Consider the following 24,920-nt stretch of genomic DNA (forward strand, 5'->3'; position numbering starts at 1 on the left):
ACACACACACACACACACACACAGAAGAGGAGAAGAAAAGGTTACAGGGTAGGACAGCACCTGCGTTGCTGCCTCACTGCTTACGTCTCTTGATTTCACTGCGGCGTATTTGCTTTTGTATAATTTAAGTACCGCAGCTCCGAATTAAAGGCTCAGGGAGCGACAGGGACATTTCTTTATTCCAACTGAACCTCACACACTGCAAACCTATAAGCACAGCAGGCTAACAGTAAAATAGCAAAAATAAAAATCTTAAACCATAAACAGTGCTAGGTTTGGTTGAAAATATTGTTTTTGTGTTCATGATGTTGAGAAAATATGTTTTAAAGGCCTAAACTTTTAGGGCTAGATAATAAAAAATGTATCTGAAATACATTTCTGAGGGCACACACACACTGATAGCGTTCAATATCACTCCTTCAATTTCCAGCTTCAATCTCATCATCCTTGAAAATACTCTTCATGTACTCTTCCTTCAAATTTACCCCTACAACATTTCACTTCTGACATTACTGTGAAGAAGTTTCAAGGCACCCCTCATTTCTTTATATTTTACTTCAAACTTTAAGGCTTTCCGAAGGTCTTTCAAAGTTTTTCTTTGGACGTTGGCTGCTTTTTCACTCATTTTCAGTCCTTATACAAAGGTACCAAACTCAAGGGATGACCCAGTGTTGTAATAGACAACTTAGTAAAGAAACAATTTAAATTGCATCTTTGGGCACTTTGTTACTAGCAGCCTGACACAAACACATATTTTGTTGCCATTTGTTTAGTTGACTCTACAAAAAATGTCAACACAGTCTGAAATAAAATCGTATTTTTTGTACCAATGAAGTGATTTCCAAAGAGCTGTTAGCCAAGTGCTTGACATATCTTGGCGTGGGGTGCAGTGTGTCAAGTGGAAACAAAAGAAGTGGCACACACACCAAAAAAAGCTAGAAATGGTCTCAGTGGAAGAAGCCATTCATAAGGGAGGAAACAGGAAGAATCATCTAAACCGAATGCAACCAACATCCAAAGAAGAGCTTAAGAACTACTATATGCTTTATTCCCATGTATGTTTGGATCACTGCACTTTTCATTGTCATGCCCATCTTCCTAGCGAAATATAAAGAAATAAAGGGTTGGCTCTAGACTTTTGTGTAGGGTTGCATGCAATAAAACCTCTTTTTAAGTGCTAATGTATTTAGAGCTTTTTAAGATTATTTTAATTTCAATAATAATAATTTTGGGGGCTGTAAGAAGATTTCTGCAGTGCTAATAGTGCCTGCCCATTTCACACCAGTATGAAGAAAAAAACTAACAGTTCAAACTTAGAAATTTATGCATATTCAATCCCTCTTAGCGAAAAACTGGTTTAGAAAATACGTTTTCAGGGGCTTTAAGTGGCCGCTGAGGTGCTTTGTTTGTGCAATCAATTTCTACTAAGGCATCATAATTGATTACCACTTCTGAGGTTTGTTGGATTGCCAGAACAGGCTGGCAACAAAAAAGAAAAACTGGCAAGAATACCAAATTCTCCATTGAGTTTGTTTTACCCACTCATCAAACAGGCCAGCTGCTTTATGAAAACATGTACAGTGCATATTAATTCAAAAGATTTTCTTTCAGTTTTTCCTGTTAAAAATCATTTCCATCGCTTTATCACGAGAAAATCTTTTCTATTCTGGACAAAAATTCTATGAAAGGATGTGAATTTCATTTTTATGTCGGTTTTATTGTGTTGTAAGTAGATTATATCACTATAGAAAAACCCAGTTTCAACTGGACTTAAGTTGAATCGGTGTGATTATGAAAGCGAGCAACCATGAACTCTCACCTGCACATAAAAACATCCCACGTACGTATAAAGAAATGAAATCCACAAAAGGGGATGTTAGCTTTTGAGGTCTCAGATCAATCTTGGCTTGTTACCTGCCTTGACCACATGGCCTCTAGTGCATCACTTTGAAATCTGTCCGTGTTTGTGTCCTGGAAACAACACTGCTGTGGGAACTACTACACAGCAGTGTGGTAGTTCCCACAGCAGTGGGTACAACCGCTGAGTACTATTTCAGTCTGTTTGTGTGTACACTGTCAGCGCGACAGGGTTGCCACCCTTCAAGAAGCAGCCTCCAAGATGGACACAGTCCAACTCATGGATGCTAACAAAAGGGTGCCAGAAATCTCAGAACTTTACACCCCTGTCCAACATCATTTTTAATTTAACTACACATATCAGGTGTTTTTGTACCTGTTGTATAGGCAATATTTTAAAGATGGATATGGCCCAAGAAAATGTTGATAAGCTACTTATGCTGCCAGACAGGGCTTGGGACATGGAACAAACACCCGCGGCTTTAAAACAACACAACATCTTAAAGAATTTTCTGAACACTGTATGTGTTATGTGACTACATATTGTTGTTTTTTTCCCTATTCACGGACTGTGGATTCAACATATCTGCTGAGTGCAAAGGCGGATCTATCTGCCGTTATCTCGAGGAGCGCAGTGAAGTGTTGTCAGAGTCAGACAGCCTCTATTGTTGCTCCTGGAGCTCGCCTCAATTTATCGACCAGCACGAAGCTGATTTGACCCGCCTGCGTTTGCTGCTCAACAAACGAACAGGTGCTGCATGGCTGTGGAGACAAGACGTAAGACACGTGAACATGTACCAAGCACTCAAGCTAGACACAAGTCTCTCTCTCTGGGACAGTAAGCAATATCTATATATGCAATCAAGCATGTTGCATTCAATGTGCTACAGCTTAGTGCTTTGAGGCAGATCGGGTCAGACATGAGCCCCGTAGAGGAAATCCATATCAGTACTGGGATGTAATAATGATCCAATAAGAAACGCAGGAATGAGTTAGTCTCAAAGTAGTAATTCAAACATGGGTGCCACTTACAATTACCACTGAAATCTTAAAAAAAGACATAATTCACTATTCATTATCGCACAAGATAAAAAAAGATTATTTGAATGTTTCGTCTCAAAGGGAAAGAGAAAGTGAATTCTCTGTGAATTTGTTTAACAAAACCCTCAGTTGTATCTTTTTTAGTTTGTTAACAGTTAACAGTTGGCGGTGCATGCACACTATATATATATATCATACAGGTACACATCATCTGTCTTGGTCTATGCACGGGAAAATAAATAATCAGCCTACTACTTGTCTATTCCATCAACTACATTTAATATATAATGTAAGGTTTCGGTCTAGTGGTGAAAATATAGAAAATATCAGCTCACCAAAAGCCAACCGAATATGAATCCGAATTCATGGACACGTTTGTCTGTTTGCAGTACTGGGAAATAATAACATGCAGGAGATTTCTGGACAAGTACTTGAAAGAGCGGCAGGTTGAGTGACTGGCATCATCATGCTGAAGTGCTGCTGCTACTAGTGAACAAAGTCAATTTAATCAAGTCAAATCAAATCAAAGGCAGAGATAGAAGCACAAGAAGAGAGAGGGAGAGAGAAGAGGGAAAACATAACAAAATAGACTCTAGCAATATGGTCTTTGCAATCACCAGGGACAGCTGGCCTGCTTATTGGTTTAATAGTTTTTACACTAATGATCCACCCTACGCCATCTCACTGAGAGCTCGGCTCTGGCAGCTGCTTTGCTCACCACTGTTTCTGTTTGTAGCTGTTTGCATTGCCTGTGACCACTACCCATCTTATGCTGACCACCTTCTTTAAACATTTTATGTTAGATTTCTGGGGATTTTCACAAACATTAAAATGTCAGAAAGAGTTTAAATCTTAATGTCTAAAGAAGCAGGCAGAAATTAAAAAAGAAAACAAAACGCAGAAGCATTAAATGTGCAGCTGTTCTGCACATCAAACAGGTCCCTAAATCGCTCCATTACACACTGAATGTAAGGACGGCTATCTAATTTTAACAGTTGCAGGGGGCGGCGTGTTGATGCTGTGGTTTGCTTTTGGGTAGAAAGGTTTTAGGTTCGAACATGCTGGTCAGCTCATGCCTTTTAGTGATGAGTTTGCTTGTTCCTTCAGTGCCTGCATGAATATTTTCCTTTTCCCCATTGCAGCTGGGATAAGCTCATTAGGCTAATGTGGGGTGACATACTCCAGTATGTTATCTAGCTAATAATTATATAGCCTGTGTACTGAAAACTACAGAGGTGTGATTTCCACTGCAGGAAGCTAAGCTAATGACCAAATCACTATACATGAAGACATCTCAGGACAAGATTTAATGCTTTATGTTATGACAGGCTGTTTTATGTCTCCAGTAAATGTTTGTGCACAAAACATCCTGAGTATTCCTCCTCCATGAATAAATCTGGTCCCACGAGATTTCCACAAGATGTGTGCGTGCTTGCACAGCGAGTACCAGTCTCTCAAAGTGAATGCACCCCTGAGCAAGATGTTAACTCACAGTACTTCCAGCAGAGCTGCTCCAAAGCTGAGCTCCTCAGTTATGAACAGGTGCACGAAAGCTGGATGTTTAAAAGCCATGGCGTGTGTTTCGTCTCTTAAATAGCTGAGATAAAAACGCACTGTGAGAGTAAATGTGCACTCACTGTACTGTAGTGGTGATATGCAGCCGTCGGAGGCCTGGTGTGGGGAACTGGCGAGAATTGATGTAGGAGACCTTGGTCATGGCCGTGTTGATGCTGTCCACATCTTCTCCTTCCACCACCAGCACAGACTGGGCCGGGTTAAAATGAAACTGGGAAAAACCAACAAACGACTTGTTCTCATTCAGATTCAAAAGTAAATCAATAAGATGATGAGTGGAGGTTTTATCAAAAAGCATGTAGATGTGGACGTCTTAAATTCAACTCCATTATATTCCAGAGATGGAAATGAAAGCGCTTTAACTTAAAAGCGGCACATAAATAAGTTATGGTGCTTTCCTTCTTCCTTTTAGACCAATGCAAATGCAGTTGGCTGTTACTGCGGAGAAATAAGTTGAATGAATCCATTTTTTCCACGCACCTTTATGTCCTTAGCGAGGCTTTCAAGGGAGTTAATATCAAGACCTTCTTTGCAAGCCTGCAAACAGGAGATAACCTTCTGGGTTTCGATGCGACCCGGTCGGATCGTCAGACCCGACAGGCTACCACGGAAATACTGAGTGAACCTTGGGGTTGCTACCTCACCACCTAGTGGGGAAGAGAGAAGATATATGATGTATGAGAGGAGAAAGAAGAGAAAAGAAGAGGAAAGTACAGACGTAACAATATGGAGAAGAAAGCTAAGTGAAAAAGGGGCTAAAATACTGAAAATGTGTGTGCTTTTCTAAGGAAATATACAGAAACCATGGAGAGCTATTTCTCTCAAACTTTTAGATTAAAAGAAAAACATGAAAAAAAATTACATCAGCGCCAGCATGAAAAAAAGTACTTTGATTACTTTGAAAGTAACATTGCTCTTTAAATAGGTGTTTAAATAGGTTTAGGTACAAATTTTTAGGTTAGGGATGTGAAATGTACACATACATTAAGTGCTGTACACTCTAGATAAGCAAGAAAAGCAGACATCATGACCTACAGAATATAGTCTGCAGTATTCAAGGAAACATCGCAGGACGCAACAGAACAGCTGATTTTGACAGCTTGTCACATTGGATTTATGACTTTGACAGATGGTAGTGTGAGTTTGACCTAAAATGTTCTGCAACTGCCACAGCGGGTAGGAAATACAAACTAACCATTCATATAAGCTAAATAAAACCAGTAAGTGGAAGCCAACACCTTGGCACAGTCCTCTGTGTAAAAGGTATCACAGCAGTACAGGCTGTGGAGGTCTGTCAAGCCCTGACATCTTCTTAAGAGTGCACTTTTTTCATATGGAGAGCGTAGCAGATTTTCCTGTCAGCTCTGCCCCGTGGTACAATTTTACCACTTCTCATGACAGGTGTAATTTCCATACAGGTCTAACCCCCCCCCTTAAGGTAAATTACTTCCTGCCTGAGTCTTTCAGGCCAGTTATGGCTTACGTGTTTGAAAAATTCTCGTAAAAGGTGACAGCTCCTCTTAGAGTAATGCAAAAATGGTGGATGTCGCTCTATTTGTAGTTCATAATAAACCGAGTGTCACAAACAAGTATGTCACAGTAGCAATGAAATATTTACACAGTCTTTAATTGAATTGAATAATTGAATTTCCAGTTCTAGAATTTGATCATTATTATTTTTACTGAAACATATTGATTTTATTTTATCTGGGAAAATGACTTAACTTGTTTATTAACCCAGACAAAAACAGTGTATGTATGAAGTGGTCCTCTACTGGTGCTTCTTATTCAGTGCTTCCCCCCCTTTTCGTTTCCAACTGAATATAACTTTTTAGCATTGCAGAATACTGACTCAGCAGTTTTGTTATTTAAAGTTGCTCACTCGTTTAGCAGAGCTAGGAGGTTCTCCTGGGACAGAGCTATTCTGTACAGAGGCGCTCGGGGGAATTGTAGACAGACACTGCAGATGATATTCAGAACTAGATGGCCTGCACAGGGCTGCAGGCATCTACTCCCTCAGCTCAGTCAGTGTGAATCATACAAGGGTGTATACATGTGGAGCTGAGAGAGAATGCTCAGCAGCAGTTCCTGCATCACATATTGTAACAGAAAATGTATTGTTGGTATGTGTAAGAGGAGGTCTGTATGACACGATGTTCTGACTTTAACTTTGAAGGTAGAAGGTTAGCTGAATAAGTTAAATGAAAGCAGACATGCTTAAACTTATAGATTTTGTTTCAATTAACCTAACGACAACCAAATCAATAAACCTTTGATTGATCTGGATGTCTTATATGTCTGTGTGCTGTGCTACCTCAGACTTTAGTCCAAAAACAAACAGGCTGAATCATTAGTGTTCAATTTTTTATAGATGACATAGATGAAAAAACACTTAAAATTATTCCCCAGTTATCACAATTCTACACTAATGTTTCACATGAAAAAATACAAAAACTACATGCAACAATCTTGATCCACCTCTCATTTCTTTACACTCTGCAAATGGAAAATGGACAACATGTGGAGCGATTTGCAAACAAACATGTGGATACAGTATATCAGAGAAAAAACAGAGCTTTGGATGTTGGCTGATTGCACTCTGCTTCAATAATATTGAGATTTGAGCTCTAGGGAGGCCAATGTATGACTGATAATAATCCATTGTATGTTTTTCTATCCAACTATGCTTTTACTGTACTGGCAGAGTATGGGATCATTGGGCATCGTCATAGTGAAAAATTCAACTTTTGCCAATCAGATGCTTTCCAAACGGTGAATCAAAATCTGGCCGTAATTTGCTGTGTTTTTATCAATTTTGACAAGATCTCCAACACTGCTGGCTGAAATGAAGCCCCAAACCATGACAGAGCCTCCATCGTGCTTCACAGACTTATTGTTGTAACTCTCTTCTGACAATTTATTGGAAAAATTTCACTTTGGCTTAATCGCTTTGTAAGACCTGTTGCTATGTCTGTTAAGGTATACTTTTACCGCATTGACGGTGTGAAAGAAGTTGTTAATAATCAGACGGCTTCAAGATGGATCAAAATTTGATGATACTTTTCTCAGCACCATTGGCTGAATTGGCCCCAAACCACAACAGAGCTTCCACCATGTTTTACAGATAGCTGTAGACACTCAGACTCACATTTTTGAGCCAAAAATGACAAATTTGGATTCATTCACTCCATAAGACCTGTTTCCACTGATTTTCTGTCCAGTTCTTGTGTAATCCGGCATACTTCAGCCTTTTCTCCATTTCCTTTCCTTAAGTACAGCTTCTTGACAGCCACTCTTCCACTGAGACCATTTCTGATGAGGCTTCAGTGAGCAGCAGACAGATGAGCTGAAGGGCCAGATATATCTCACAGGTACTGTGTCAGGTCTTTTATTGGATTGGCCGCCCCCCTATTTCTCAGGGATATGACTTTCAGATACTGGTCATCTCTTTTAGACAGTTTTTTAGGCCTGCCACTTCTTCTTTTGCTATGTTTTTATAGTTTTGTGACACTTAGTAGATATATCACAATCTGTGTCTACAGTGACACAGTGTTCCTCCACATACAAAATGCAATCTAAGTTTATTTTCCATACATAGGTGGACTCTTGTTGTTCTTATAGTACATTTCTTAAACCCATACACTCAGAGCAGAGATGGTGAGGATTGTGCATTTTGGAACACAGGTAGGTGTAAGTGGGAGCAGAGAAGGCCTAATTTGCCTGTCTATCATCTCCCTTTCTTTCTACCTGTGTAAAGGTTTTTCATCGCCAAGACATGTTTTCCTGCAAAATGACATCCAAACGTGCATCTATTTTACATAGATTTGCACAATCAATCAAAATGAAATAAAACAGAGAAGAGTAGACACTGAAGAGTACAATGCTAGATACTATAACTAGCAGACCTTGGATACATGAGTTGTGACATTTTGGAAGATCATTCAGAAAACATTTGCTTAAAAATCCTCAGGAGAGATCTCCAGATTTCAAAGACATACTCTGCATTAAATTACACATTTGCCCTTGGACTGATGCTTTTAAGCAAATATGTTTCGTTCCTGTCTCATGTCCCATTCTTGTTTTCATTGTGATTCTCTTGCATTTTATTTGGGCAAACTGACTCATTAGCGCGCTCTAGGTCAATGCATGCGTATCAACATTAGAAAATGTTTGAATATTTCAAAAAACTGGATCTTGTTTGACTCTGTTGTCCTACTCAACTTTCTCTTGAAAGGCACACACACTAATCACACCAGTAGCCGCACGCGTTTCATTCACTCTTGTTTTGCTCCCGCTGCTTCGCTGCCATTACTGCGACACCTTGAAAGAGCAGAGCCATAATTAATGTTATTAGTTACAACTGCGCGTTTCCTATTATGACGAGTCAAAACGAGAAAGGTCTGGTGGATTACCTCCAGTCCAAGAATACATGTTTCTTTGCTGCCTTCTCAAAGGATTTCAAAAGGAGTACATTATGCTGCTTTCTTTTGATTGATGCCTTTCATTTCCCACATAAAATCACCCCACGCTCTTTTTAAAGCTTCTTATTTGCTAAAATTTCTGAATACTGTGAGGGCTGCTTAAAAAAGTCCACACCCACGGCCGTGTCGCAGATTAAATGAAATGGGACGGCGAACTCACATTTGCCGTTCAAGCTCAACGACAAATTAATGCCACAGAAATCTGTTTAGACCCAACAACAGCCAAACAGTTCTCTGGGGTTAACCTTGTAAAGAAAACAACACGCATCTTCTTTTTGCTCTCGGGGCAGTGAAAAGTACAGTCTAAATGTCTTTTTATTCCACATGTCTCATCATTATGTTGTTGATTGTGGTGAAAGGGAGGATGGAGAAATGAGAGACTCTGAAAGGCAATCTTGCTCGCTAATGGCCTGCAAAGTTATCAGTTGCGGCTTAGTGAAGCTTAAAGCGGCTTCATTGGGATGTAATAGCTGGCAAAGTTGTCCTCCATTCACTCTAGCTAATCCTTCCTTCAGGGCTTTCTCTCACAATCAGAGATTCATGGAAAGAGGCGGCAAGAGAGGGCTGTATGAAGCAAGGAAGAAAATGATGACGACAGAAAGAAAATTGCAATCAGGCACAGGATGAAACGAAATTTAAGCAGCAACCAAAATGCCATCAGGATTGAAGCGTTGGATGATGCTGGCAAGGGTTGTGAATGTGATTTAGGCAGGCAGCAAGAAAAGGATCACTACTGTCTCTTTCTCATATGAAGCACTTTATTTTTGTAATTATTCAAGTAATAAACATGACAGCAGGGTAGCTTTTATTCAGTCCAACGCGATCTCTGCACGCTCCCGTTCCCTGTCGCTGGAAACGACAGCGCAGAATTTCCTGTTTGATACCCGCTCGGCTTGTGCCACAGGAAACAGCTCGCAGGCCGGGGATGTAAATGTTAGTCTCTTTATTTATTTTCGCCTTCTTTCTCGCTATCTCCCTTTGTGATTCAAATGCAATTTTAAACATCTCTGGGCTGCTCTGCCTTTTTATTGATGCGGTTTCTTTATGCTTATGATATGTTGTCAGCATTTTTCAGGCTGGTAACAACCGCGCATTAAAAGAAAACATGTTTTTGACTGCTGCACCTGCAGTTTTTGCACAGACTATTCGGTTTCTTGGAGCATAATGCATTTCATTATGCATTTCAGTGGCCTGCAATGCACACACTGTGAAATGTATTGCTTTCAATAGCGTTCCTGCACAGTGCAATTATGTCACATGTTGAGTATTACATTGTATCAGAATACGCAAGACCTGCTTTCAATTTCCTGCTTTACAAAATCAGGACAACATATCATTTCCTTTTTTTATTTATCTCATTAAAGGGATGTATGCAGCCTTGAAACAATTAATTAACCCTGGTGCTTTTAAATAAAGCATTAAAAATGGCTGTTTTTCTATGCTTATGTATGGTAAACACACACACACACACACTGACCTTGCCAGCAGGCGCCCACGGTCAGCTGCGTATCGATCTTCGAGGCGTGGATCGGCCAGTCATCTGTCACTAGGTAGGGTTCGTAAGTCACGCCATCCACAAAAAGAGTCACTGCAGGAAATTCCACGTTGATTACATAATAGTGCCATTCCTTGTCACAGATCTGTAAAGCACAGAGAAAAACTGTCATATCGCTATGCTGCCAGTAAATTATATGTCCTCTTAGTACGCACTGAAACACGACAACAGGCCCGATTAAAACAGAAATGAAAAAGGGGCAGCTTTAAAAATACATTACTGAAGCAATTACACGTCTTTTTTGGTTTTTTTTTTATTATTATTAGTATTATTATGGAGCGTATTGCCATGGGGGATTATGTTTATAGGGCTGCTGTTATGAACATGATGATGTTTACTCCAAACCCAAAAGCGCATCCTTGAATGCTCCCTGCCTTTCTACCTCCAATAAATGAGACGCATCAAATTCCTCTTCTTTTCCCCGGATCATTTGCTCCCTGTCGTCAGACCGCTAATGAGGTTTCCGTCTAATGAGCTGTTCATTAAAGGCACACGGTGAGTGACAAACACAGCTGTAGAAAGAGTCGCGCGTCACACAACTTTTATCAACCTTCACAAACATTCTCGATCGTGAGAACTTATAAAGACAGAGCCTGTTCTCTCGCTTTAGCCTTTCTGTGGGGCGTTTACATGTTGACTGGGTTCTCTTCACGTGCACAGTTCAAAGACATGCAGGTCTGCTTAACAGGTGATCCTAAACTGGATGTAGGTGTGAATGGTTGGATGTCTCTGTATGTTATTCCAGCTGCCACACTGGTGATCCGTCCAGGATGTACGCTGCCTGTCGCCATGTGACAGCTGGGCCCAACAGTGACCCTGAACTGGACAAGGGGAAGAAGCCAGTATGTGTTCCTGTTACACAGAATGGAGCTTTCTAACAAAAAGCATGCAATGACTCGTGTTTTTTAGCAGCAACAACCAGCTTTAAAAACAATAATGAAATAATATTTTCTTTTAAGTCAATATTGTATCAAGTGGCTTCTTATTACACATCTGGCAGTTACAGAAAAAAGCTGCTTTAATTTGGAGCTGTTAGAGGCCATCTAATGAAATCTAATTTTTACAGAGGCCTTAAAAATAACAATACACCAGTGAATTCAAAGAATGGCTTCAACCTCGAAGAGCACTGCAATGCTTCCAAGAAAAGTCACAGGTCTAATTAAAATATCAATACGTTCTTAGCATATTTTACTGTGACAAGACTCTGGCATTTTCTCTTAGTGCATGTTAGGACAACCTGCCATCCTGCACAGTGCCGAACACAGTAAACAGCTATAGAAATGAGAAAAAAACAAAGTTTCATGTTTTATGCTGTTAAATGGGGGAGTACAAGTATAGTTTATGGCCCAAAGCAATAATGGTACAAACAGCACTGCATGGGGCCCTGAACAACTTCTTTCACAAATAATGAGGCCACAGTGGCTGTTTTCTAAAATAAATATTTTCAAATGAAACTGCACTTTCTTTTAAAGGTTATTATTTCTGGGCACTTGAGGTAAATATAATTTCAAAGGTATTCAGACAAGAAAAGGCCAGACTGTTTTAGTTGAATCAGTCTGGTGGGCAGGATTTGGTTAAAGATGGAGGAAAAGATTGGTTTGCATGGAGCAGAAAAATATCTGCTAATTTCAGATACGAAGAGAAAACATAACAGGTGGACGGAGGATTTCTCATTAAGGCCAAGTGGCCACACACACGGACACGGAGAATAAATTTCTGCTTAAGCTTACATATAAACTAATGTAGACGAAACCTTTGTTGGAGCAACTAAGAATCTCGAGGGATGTTAGCTTTATAACATGATATGCTGACAGAGAGGAGAGCCCAGAAACCGCTCCTACCCACTAGACCTCACTTTTTAAAACCACCTTCAGATGTGATGATTCAAGATGTTTTATTCAATGTAGTCATCACAACCTACATTTTGGTAGCATGACATTCCTCACGTCATGCCTCTTTTCTTCTTCTTTTTTTAACCTTCCTTTACTGTACATTAAGTGAAATATTCGGGCAAGTCACCCGTGTGTTATTAACAATGACAGTGTATTTTAGTTTCATCATCTCGCATTCAGGATTTGCACGGGTACTTGACTAGACAGGCAGAATGAATTGCCACTTTCATTTAGCCGCTGGTTGGCTGACTGCCTGCAGAGGTGAGTGCATGCCTCTACAATTATCAGCACTGTTTATGTGGGTGACTGTCTCCACTTATATGGCATTATACTGCATTTTCCTAGAGCTGTGACTATGTGGAGCTTATAAAAGCACAGTTTGGGACACCAGATGACTTACCCTCTGGGTGCAATGGCCACTGCCTCTTGGCTTCCATTGTGTCCTATCAAGGCTCTTTTCTATACTCTTGTCAATGATTACAGTTTGACTACAGATAGATTTAAAGGGGAAAAACATGCTCAAATGATGTTGTTAGACTTGTTATTGAATTGATTGGTCGATACTGCTCAGACTACAAGCAGACAACAAACAGAAATCTGAAAATTTCTGGTGCAAAATCTTGCGTCTTGCCTACAGACTGTATATTTCTGTACAAATATCAATGCCACGTAGCAGATGCAAAGATGCAGTTTGTTTTAGTTTAAGAGCTAAGGATTATGAAAATGGCATTAGTTTGCAAATGGTTCTGAATGAGTAACAAAACTAGTAAACCTAAATCCTGTAACTGAAATCTATCCTGGTGACGCTATAGTAAATGATTCATCCTCGGGGAGAACTGATAGATATCTGCAATACATTTTATGCTGATCCATTCATTATTGAATTCATATTTCAGGTCAAAGTAGCAGACTGAACCACAGCACAGACATGAACAGAGTTAGCATGGCTACAAATCCCTTCGGCAACTCTCCATTTCCAGACAAACTATAAAAAAGTTTTGCTGTAAGGCTGAGTTATTGTGTTGTGTGTTGCTGTTGCTTTTCTCTGCTTTTGATTATAATAACTGATGGAGTGGTTTCCAAACAGAAATAAAGACGAATAACATCTATTTTTATATGCAAGTTTTCGAACGCATGCACAGTGACTGCATGCTTGAAAAATAAATATCATGCATAATGATAATGCATAATCAGACTGTATTTGAGAAATATCTCAGCACCAAAGCATGACAGAGAATGTAAAACTGAATCTGAAACCTGAACCTGAAAGCTAAAAAAAATGACTAGAAATATTACAGAAAGATCACAGATCAACTTTCTCGACTAGCTTCAGTGCGAAAATTTATTTGCACATATACTCGACTACTTCATCCAAGAAAGATTAGCTTCAGAATCCAATCTCTCACTGACTTTGTTTATGCAGCTGACTGTCTAAACTGTCTAAAATAAATCGTGCTCACATATTTAAAAATGCACACACGCACATCATTAGCAGATACCATCAGCAATTCTCTGTTGCAGAGCCATGTTTGTATACGCATTGCTTGTCTGATGACATATTAGTTAGTGTGAGCTTGAAAGTACTTCTCCTCTGCATCAAAGTAACGAGACAATGAATGCTGAAACAGTTTAATGAGCTGGTCCTCGGGCAGGTTGCAGACCTGTTTAGGATGGATGCTATCATCACAGCATTCCCACAACAGAAAGAGAGAAAATAGGAGAGACAGAGGCTGAAGTGCAGAGACATAAACATCACGTCTGCACTAACATAGAAGTTCAAAATGCATTTACAGTTTTCTTAACTTTTGGGATTTCCTACCAGGCTAAATTGGGGCATTTTTGGAAAATATTTTTCAGGTCGGTTACCTGGCAGTTGTTATTTTTGCAAATTTTTCCTTTCCTACTACCAATAAAAATAAAAACTTAGGTTATATTTTTCACCCTGAATGAAAGAAACATAAGAAACAGGACATACAGAAGACACAGCGGACAGACAAACCATCCAATGACTCAAAAATCACTTTAAAAACCTCCGCAGAACATCATTTTTTTGTCGTTTTCCTCCATGAAACCCTTTTGAATTCATGTGTTTGCAGAGGGAATGTGCAAGTAAAAGTGCTGATTGTGGCTTTTAGGTATGACACACTTTGAATATTTTAACCTCAAACCATATTTACATTATTGACACACTCACACAGGTGCTTTCACTATTTCTGTCAGGACTTCTTGTGCTTGCTCAGTTAGCTTGTTTTACATTTTTCAAACATAGAGAACATTTGGGCATGCCACTACCGGAAAAACACAAGGTCAATGTCTTCCATTTAACTGAGTTAGCTAAGGGTTTTTTAAATACTGGCTCACTGTCAAGGCTTACTGGGAACCTTGATGGCATAAAGCCATCATTAACAAAATTAGTTTCTCTTTTTTTCTGCTACTCCAAACCAATACCTGCTATGAATCAGTCTAACAGGAAGGAAATTTTGGTAAACAATTGTTTTATTGTTTAATTTCATCAGAAAGACCAGCACATTGTGTGCAAAAATAAAAGGCTTTGTTACAATGTGACTGTCATTTCCCAGCATTCAACGCTTCAGCTTTTTTAAATAATCGGATTAAACCCCCCCCACTTAGAGCGCTCAATCAATTAGACAGAAAAATACGTGTGCTGCCTACGATTATGTCCTTAATTGTTTTGCATAGATTCAAGGACTGTACAGACAGTATCCTCTTTCTAATCATTTCTCTATCACAGTATGGAGTAGGTCTCTTCTGACAAAGGTTCATCTTGGAGACCGTGGTGACTAAGCCTTACCTTACTCAGCCTGATTTCCTTTGTAGAGAATATTACCATGCAGCAGCAGCGGCAGTGTTTTATTGCTGAGGATAAAAAGCTGGAGATAAGCCAGTCTATCTTGTGGAGATCTGCCACGGTGTATTTACGAGAGGCTATTACATCCTACACACCAGCAGAGAAGAAGGAAGATCTTAAGAGCCACTTGGACCTAGAAAATATTGCACAGTCTCAATTCAACACGGACTCAATTGAGGTTTTTCACCCAGAAGATCCCTGGCAAAACAATTCGATGCTGCCAGCTCTGCGTTAGACCAGCTGCTAACGAGGAAAGCGGCGGCCTCGAATCTTTTATTTTTGGGCCAAACAGAGGTTATAGGTTGTGTGAACCTTTTCTGAGGAGGACACCAAAGCACAGTTTCACAGACAGCATTAGTGCTTTTTAGATCTGCTGACATCGACAGAATAATGAGGACATTGTGCTGGCTGCTGAGGAGCCCTTTAATAAGGTCAAGTTTATTTCGATATACTGGAGAGGTTTCGGATGTGGGGACTTCCTTACAATCTTATAAAATATATATGATGGCGTTTTCATCTGTTTCAAGTGAAAACTAACCTTTTGTCTGATCAGATTTATTAGTACTTTAGCTTGTGTGATGGACATGATAACTGTAGTACTGGGTAAAATAACGGTGGATGCTGGAAGTTGTGTTATTGTCGTTCTCTTCAAACATTCACCAGATAATTTTAGGAAGTCTAGTTTTTCCCCAGAGCCCTCCTTTTCTCTACTTCTCATCCGGCCCGTTCTATGCCCTTTTGTCTGAACTATTTTTCCCCTCCCCTGTTTTCCCCACCTCCACCTCATCCATCCGTCATAACTTCCAGTTCCCTTCTCTTTCCCTTTTCATCTCTTTTGTTCCTTTTCGCACCCCTCTCCTCTGATCATCTCTTTTCTGACACAGATGCAGCACCGCACTTTTGATGCCAGCGCATTATGTGTCACCGTGGGAATGACAAGGATAGTGAAATAAATAAATAAATGGCACAAAGCAAAAGAAAGGAAGAAAGGAAACGAGCTTTGCTAACGTGCGCAATGGCATGCGCATAAAAAAAACATGCAGTTTTCTGTGAAAGGGCAAATCTAGCAAACTTCTATGCAGAACACTCACTGAAAAAAAAACTGTCCAATTAAAAGAATACAGAGTTGCCAAGTTTTCCACAAGTTATAAAGCAAAGTGTGCTTATCTAAAACTTCTAAACCATCAGTTTCTACTTTGAAAAGTTCTGCCAAACTATTTTAAAAAAGAAAAATATCTGATATCTAATAAAGATCTGATTTGTGTTAGTGCTACAACTAAAACAATCCAAAGAAAGAAAGATATGAGGCTCTAGATCAATGCAAAAACATGCCAGATGCTTAAAGTGAAAGGTCTGCTTTAAAATACCGTCTTTCAGCATAATGTTTGAAATCTGCCTGTCTTTATCTTTCCCCTATATCTCCAGGAGCTCTTACTTGATGAATGAAGCAATATGATACCTGTAAATAATTTAAATTCTACCTCATCGCTGATGTGAACAGACTTTTTTTTATGAACTGAAGGCAGGAATTGGAGAAGGAGAAGAGAACGGACAAGCAATAGTTGGAGAGACGTGTGGAGTGACTGGAAGTGGTAAATAGAACGATGGAAGAAACAAGCTGTTAGTACATTATGTAGAGCACTCACCATGTATGCAAAGTGCTCAATAAAGAGCATTAAGAAGCCTTTTTCTCTCTCTCACACACACACACACACACATATACTCCTGCTATCCCTCACCCTCCGGCCCGAGCACACACAGAGCGCAAAGAAATTTACATTTAGAAAGATAAAGGGAGCACCTAAAGCGGACAAAGTCCAGCTGAGCTCTCAAATGAAGGCATTTGAAAAATAGAGACTAGAAATGAAATAAACACTGAGTGTTTTTGCTCGAGGCAGTTCTTAACATTTCCTCAGTTGCTTACTGTCTTTTTCTGTTTTGCACTCTCAGAAAGGAACAAATGTACATTTCAGTGCCAACTTGTGTTTGTCTATTCAAAAACATGCTGCATATGAGTCCTTGCAGTAGATTAAATTGCAAAATGAAAGTGATCCATGGTAAATAAGAGAGAAAACATGACATGAACTGAAAGAAATTATGAAGTCTGATTTTTTTTAACTAAGTGCTCTCATCTATCACAAAGCGTGGTTGCCTTTCTGTCTTGTCTTCTCACTCCAGATGCTTTTGCTTTAAAAATCTGCTCTAGCAAACAAAACTCACTCCAGCTGCAACGCCCCGAGACTTCACGTAGGAAAATAACACGTGGATATGCATAATTAGACGTAAAATTGAAACATTTATTAGTCTCTTGTGTGTGAGATGAAAAATTCTCACACTCTGCATAGGCGCTATCTATTACAAACAGAAGGGGAGGCAATGCACGCCACACCACAACCACCCACATCATCCAATTAATCTCTCGGGAAACAAACGGGGCCTTTTAATCCACACAGGGCAGAGAACAAGCCATGGCACGATAGGCATGGTGGAAACAGGCAGATAAGGCAGATAACTGTAGATGAGCAATTCTGCTCTAACTCCAGCATTCAGTCCTCATTATTGATCTCAGACATAAACAATAAATAGCAGGGGTTCTGCAGAAGTTGTGAGAGGAGTAATTGGTGAAATCGGAGAGCTGGTTTTGTGATTCACAACATGGGCGCTCTCACCATGCCCTGTCATATTTACTGTTATTTTGAATTGATGTGAAAAAGAAAAAGAAATCTTTTAATCCTTTCAAAATCTCACAACTATGCTGAGAAAAATACTGGGTACTTGATTCCCCTCTAACCCTTCTGTTATACACTATATTTTGTGCTCTCCCTATAAAGCATTTGATTTTAATGGACACGCTCTTGACTTTGGGGAAATATAGAAAGGTGTAGGTGCACATTAAAGATCACACTCTTGGCTTGCAGGAAATTTAAAGAGAGTGTTTCTTGATTTGTATAGGACTTGGTAAGAACGACAGCTGGATTGTACTGATAGGCTCTCCAGACTCGGGAGAGTGAATAATGTTCAGAAAGGGTAGTGATTCATCGTTTAGTCCATTACCAACACTGAGAAGTTGAAAGGAAAAGCAGGCATCCTGGCGTGTGTGTGTGTGTTTGTGTGGATGGTTGTGTTCACATAAACTCATAAATAAGTCAGTGCCTGTAGATGCGTGCATAACGGTTTCTGTCCAATGTGACATTCCTTCAGAGTATTCGATCGACACGGAAAATGGAAGCTTCTCTCTCCCTCGCTCTTTGCCAGCTTGCTTTCATCACACTCTACCCCTCCTCTCTTAGGCTCAGAATTGCAAAATCAATAGAGCTAAATGGAGTTGCTGCGGAAGCCATTGGGTGTCCTTTCTAAGTGCTGGAGGAACAAGGACAGTACGAAGCAGCTGTGACACTCCACAGTCACCCCTTCTTCTTCTTCCTCTTCTTACCACAGTCCTTTTTCCAACAGCCTCCACTACTCTTGTGCTCATTATTCACCTCAAGGCGCTCTGGCAGTTCCTGTTCTTAGTTTAGTCTGTTTTAAGCACTATAGGCACTCTGAGATACTAAATAATAAGTATTAATATGCACTATTAATATATAATACACTGTGTAACATTCAGCAGTGAATGTTAAAATTTCTTTCAGTAGTGCGAAAGAAAGGCATTTGGAAGTAGAGCTAATGCTGAGAGTACAGACTTAATTTCATTATTTGGTTTCAGTGTGATTCAGCCTACAAGTGCAATGCATTATCATTTGGTACAATCTATCTTTAGTAGTACTTTGTACTCCATGCTGTGAGCCGACAAGGACAATCTCTGGTTTGCTGAACCAGTTTATATGAAAGAAATGAAGCATACCTCATTATTTAATGTCCTCTGCTTACATGACATCTGAATCTAGGAGATGAACTTCATTGATCACTAAACAGTGATAGTCCCTTTGGCTTGTGAAGGATAACTAATAGGAAGATTAGTGGAATTATGATTTACGTTTGAGAAGCCACCATCATCCTGGTGGTCACTGGTCACTCAGTCAAACCTTCTTCTTCTGACTTTAGCAGTCACCAAAGCGGACCATCTGCCTTTTCCCCTCACCCACATCTTCATTGAAGTCCACTTCAATCACTGCTGTTTCCCTATTGGGAATGCTCTTTACCACTTCATCCAAATTACTCCAGAATTCCTCCCTCTTCTAATTGACGACTTATGGTGTTCACAACCTTCAACATCAGCCTTTCGGTTTCCAGCTTCAAACTCATGATCCTGTCTGTGCACTTCCAGAAAACTCTTAATACAACATTACTGCTACTCTATTACTTTTCCTATCCACAGTACTGTGCAAAAGTCCTGAGCCATTCTTCATTTCTTTATATTTTGCTGGAGCAAGAAATACTTGCAGTTTTTAAAGTGCTGAGCAAAAGTCCTCCAGGCTTTCTAAAGGCCGTTTTGTACACTAGCCACTTTTTCAACCATTTTCAGTCGAGTCCTTATACCTGACCATTTTCAGAGGAATGTTTTTTTTAATTTTTTTTAGTTTAACCCACTTAATACGGGTCTATGAATCTAACTCAAGGTATAAACACACAATAGCAATTCTGGTCTTGACATTTCTGGTTCCAATCATCATCATTATGTACTGAAGGAGGCCGTGAGAGAGGTACAGCTGTGAGTGTCCTACAGCCATCTGTAAAACACAGTGGAGGCTCTGTCATGGTTTGGGGACTGCATACCATCTAGAAAGCATCTGATTGGGAACAGCTTTTTCAGTGACAATGACCCCAAGCACCATGCAATACAAGCATACCTGGATAGAAAAACACACAGTGCAACACTATCAGTCATGGATTGGCCTCCCCAGACCTCAGACCTCAACATTATTGAAGCAGTGTGGGATCATGTTGACAGAGAACAGAACAAAATGCAGAAACATCCAAAGAAGAGCTTTAAATGTCCTTCAAGAAGCCTGGAGAACTTTTCCAGAAGACTACTTAAAGAAATTAGAAGAAAGGTCAGACAGTGTCTTTCCACTTTGTCTCCATTTGCTTTAGCGATATTTCCAGCTTGTTGTTAGTCTATGCCGTTATGTTCAGTACAGTAAAAGTAGAATGTTATTTGCAACCAAGGAATCCGGTTATGATTGTTTCTGTGTTTTTATAAACTTGTGGAAGGAAGTAACATTCTGTGACCTTAGCTGGAAACAGCCTTCTCTGTCACTGCTGGGATGAAGTCCAGTTAAAGCTACTGATTACGTTTTAGTTTTGTGTCGTAGCCATAAGTTTTGTGTCTATGGCTACGTTCACACTGCAGGCGAAAGCGCACCAAATCCGATTTTTTTGACCCTATGCGACCCATATCCGATCATGGTATGACAGTGTGAACGTCGCAAATCCGATATTTTCAAATCCGATCTGGGTCACTTTCGTGTGTGGTACTGAACCCGATACATATCTGATGTTTTAGAAAGCTACTGCTGTTTGAACGGTCATGTCGCATTAAATACGTCTTTTACGTCACCGACACAAGACAGACGCCAATTATACGCGCCAGAGAAGCGCCCGGGAAGACATCGAGAACGCTTCCTGGCCATCCCGTGTAGATGTCAGTGAAACTGTTGGGAAGACAACGTGAACATTTTATTTGTAATGTATAATCTGCTGATTCTGACAGAAATCTGCAACTATCCTTTGAAGCACCGCTCCTCTAAAACAGCAGTAAGGATCATTATTAGGTTATTTACATTATTATGTAAATAACAAAATAACTTAAAGCAAAAATTGGGAAACGTAAAGACTTTATATTAAGGGCCATCTGTCAAACAATACTGTTTGCTCTGGGTCTAAACAGAGCGCGTTGTGTGTGACGCCTTCTTTTGCGCATGCGGGCCGCTTTGAGCGTTCACACAAGAGCGCGTTTGCTGTCGCATTTTATTTGTAGTGTGAACACGCAGACAAAAAAATCGGATTTGATCAAAAAATCGGAATTGAGCATTAAGACCTGCAGTGTGAACGTAGCCTAAATGTCTCTCTGTCAAAAAGATTTTAGTGAAGATCAAAGTGAGCATGAAATTTAAAGCTAAGTGTGGTTTCACTAATACCTGCAAAATAAAGGGCAGTGGAAGTAGCCCTCAAACCTTTTAACGCCCCAGTGCTGCAGCATGGCTACTGTTGTTACTTTGTTTCTCTCTCTCTCTCTCTTTGTGTGCGTGTGCGTGCATGCGTATACATGGCTGTCTGGTAAACATAATATTTTGATGGGTTTGGTCTGAGAACTAATTGGCATGATGGTCCCTGGTTGCCATCTGATAAAAATCCAAATAGGGTTTTTTGTAGACGGTTGGCATCAGCCGTACTCACATATAAAATACTGTGTACTGCTTCAGGGCACAGATCAGATTTTAATATCTGTTCTTAAGTTTTAAAGAGGAGCATTTCTTTCTAAAATGACCATTTTGCACTTAGATTTAACAATAACACATCAGTTTCATGCATGTATTTCTATTTCTATCTCCTTAAACTTATGCTCTGGCGTTTGATAAAGAAACATGACAAAAAAACTGCAGCAAATCACAGTCATAATCAGTTCACGATAATCACAGAGCACTTTTTTTTCTTTGCTCTGTTCATTTATGTACTCCTCTCATTAACCTCTGGTATTTCAGACCAGTTTCCATTTATATTTAATGAGAGTCTCAAATGAGAGTGATTTGTATTGGTGAGCAGCACCATCACAAATTCTCTTTGACTGTACAGCATACTCCCTCCACGGTCTTTCACAAGATCCAGCTAAAGGAGCAAATGGGATCCCCACTATCTGAACTATGAACTATATATATGTGTGTGTGTGTGTCTGTGTGCGTGTAATAGCAAAGACTGAGCAAGAGAGAGGTAATAGGAGAAAGATAACAGATGCAGAGAGAATGAGAAAAAGCAAAGCAGAAATAGAACCATGTCTTGAGGTTGTTTGCTTGGAAAACTTAGCAATCTGCTGCTTGGGTGCCCTTCTCTTTGTCACATCCACCTCTGTGGGCCACAGGAGAAAATAACAGTGGACTGAGGAAAGCACTTTTCAATCTACCTTTGACCTAGAACAAACAGCTACCTGGCTGGAAGGTACACCTGAGAAAAACACATTTTGTTGTACCTGTGACCTGCAACAAACAACTGTTGTGCCTGGAAGGTACACACCACCACTAACAAAGATGACAACCAAAAGATACACTGATGTTTGTATGAATGCAGGGAATTACCGCATATGCCCTCACAATGAAAAAAAAGAAGAAGGAAAAAACCAAGAAAATGAATTTGCATATATTTTTCAGTGCAAACCTACAGATAAAATATAAACCATAAGCCAGGGTTGAGATGCACCATTGCACTGACAAAAAGACCAAATACAAATCTCTTATAATCTGCTTTGTGAGTGAAAACTTCTGAGAACTCTCCATAATTATGAGGCATTTTCTAATAATTTCAAAATATGGCTGATAAATGTGCCATCCCAAGAGTAAACAATTAGATTAGTTATACAGCTAGCATTCATTATTACAGTGGTGAGCTGGGTTATCATCAAACTTATTTAGACATGAGGGATTTTATGATCTTCTATACTGTGAGACTTCCTTTACTCAGTGGTTACATTTAAGCCCAAACATAATAAAAAAAACGCAAACACCATGCAGACACAATAAAGAGACTCAAAATGACTCAAAATTGTGGCAGAGGGCGAAAACAACCCTTCTGATAAAATAATCAGATGAAAAATTGAACCATGTGAATGATTTAACAACATTACTTTCTGGCTGCTTTCTTTCTGCACATATATTTGGGCGATTAAACTTCTGCCCTTTTCACAAAACACAAACTTTGCAGCTAAACTTGGTGGAAGCCTTGATTTTAATACAAACGCTTAAGAATTAAGAGCAACGTGATAACAACAACAACGGCGCCAAACAGACAATCGTTCGCTGAGTTGATTAAGCGCGAGTTAAAGAGGAAAGACAGCCTTTAAGGAAGGGAAATGAGTCACATATTCATGAGCTCGGCAAATGTCATGCTGTTTCAGTAACAGACAATATGTAAATGCAAACACAATCTCCCAAAAAAGTTGAGCTGCTGTTTAAAATGTAAATAAAATCAGAAATAATTTGAAAATTGAATATTTTATTCATGATAGAACATAGAAAACATATCAAATATTTAAATGGAGACATTTTGCGATTTCATGAAAATATTAGCTCATTTTCAATTTGGTGGGAGCAACACGTCGCAGAAAATTGGGGCAACAAAAGGGTCGAAAAGTAAGTGGTGGAAAAAAAGACACATGATTGTTTAAGAAGTAAAGATGGGCAGAGGTTCACCAATCTCCAAAGAAACTGCAAATCGTGGAACGAGTTCCAGAAATCGCTGTCACATTTTCACGCAGGTTAAAGCTCTGTCATGAAAAGAGGCTGTATGTGATCAAGAAACACCTCCGTTCATATAAAATAAAATTTGAATCTTTATAGAAAACATGGGCGCCACATCAGGAGGAGCCGGACCATCCTGTCTTCCTTCTCTCACCCCAACCAGTCGCAGCAGATGGCCCCGCCCCTCCCTGAGCCTGATTCTGCCGGAGGTTTCTTCCTGTTAAAAGGGAGTTTTTCCTTCCCACTGTCGCCAAAGTGCTTGCTCATAAGGGGTCATTTGATTGTTGGGTTTTTCTCTGTATGTATTATTGTAGGGCCTATCTTACAATATAAAGCGCCTTGAGGCGACTTTTGTTGTGATTTGGCGCTATATTGAATGGAATTGAATTGCTTCTCATCAGCGCTCACTTCAAAAGCCTGCATCTCTGATTTTATGGGGTACATTACTCCCTATGGAATGGGCAGGTTGCGCATTTGGAAAGGCACAATCAGTGCTGAAAGTTATATACAGGCACTAAAGTAGCCTATTGAGGCCTTTCCTTCAGAGAAGGTCTTGCAAATTTCAGCAAGACAATGTTAAACCGCATACTGCACCTGTTACAAAAGCATGGCTTTGAGTCTGGGCAGGGCCGCCTGCAGATCTTTCACCGACTGAAAACCTTTTGCACATTGTGAATAAAAATATGACAAAGAAGAGCCAGGACTGTTGAGCAGGTACAATCCCATACGAGACAAGAATGGGGCAACATTACTCTCCCAAAAGTCCTGCTGCTGGTCACCTCAGTTCCCTAATGTTTACAAACTATTGTTACAAGAAGAGGGGATGCTACACAGTGCTAAGCATTGCCTTGTCCCAACATTTTTTAGACATTTCTTTAGAGCCATCAAATTCATAATCAACTATTTTTCTTAAAATTGAACACTTTCTTAGTTTCAATATTTTTCTATGTTTATGAAAAAAAAATTATTGCATTCCCAAGTATGCCATTGGTTTTTTGGAATTGGAGTTGACTCTAAATTTTCAATCAAAATAAAAAAAATGTACATTTTACTATAGAGACTAAAACGTGCTATTGGTGTTCAAGGAATTGCAATTCCCTTGTTTGAATCGTGCCTATTTAGCAGATCCATTTTTTTAATGGTTAGTCTTCTTCTTAACCTTGGAATTCCACAAGGTTAAGTGCTGAGACCAATACTTTTTACATTATAAATGCTAGCCTATGTCCTTTAAGATGCACATTAAACAAATATGTTGGGGTG

At 39.6% G+C, this 24,920-nt stretch overlaps 1 protein-coding gene across 1 annotated transcript in view; it reads right to left on the minus strand.

Annotated features, from left to right (window-relative positions):
• The window catches only part of clstn2a (calsyntenin 2a), a 157,551-nt gene that overhangs the window by 4,921 nt on the left and 127,710 nt on the right, over positions 1–24,920 (minus strand). Inside the window, exons 10-12 of the mRNA XM_042219990.1 lie at positions 10,432–10,594; positions 4,954–5,120; positions 4,536–4,684 (exon numbers count right to left, since the gene is read on the minus strand). Coding sequence (XP_042075924.1) covers positions 4,536–4,684; positions 4,954–5,120; positions 10,432–10,594 — 479 coding nt within the window. The remainder of the gene's footprint in view (positions 1–4,535; positions 4,685–4,953; positions 5,121–10,431; positions 10,595–24,920) is intronic.

Source organism: Haplochromis burtoni, unplaced genomic scaffold, assembly GCF_018398535.1.
Source record: "Haplochromis burtoni strain Fernald_Lab_line unplaced genomic scaffold, NCSU_Asbu1 Contig_41, whole genome shotgun sequence".
Taxonomy (NCBI): domain Eukaryota; kingdom Metazoa; phylum Chordata; class Actinopteri; order Cichliformes; family Cichlidae; genus Haplochromis; species Haplochromis burtoni.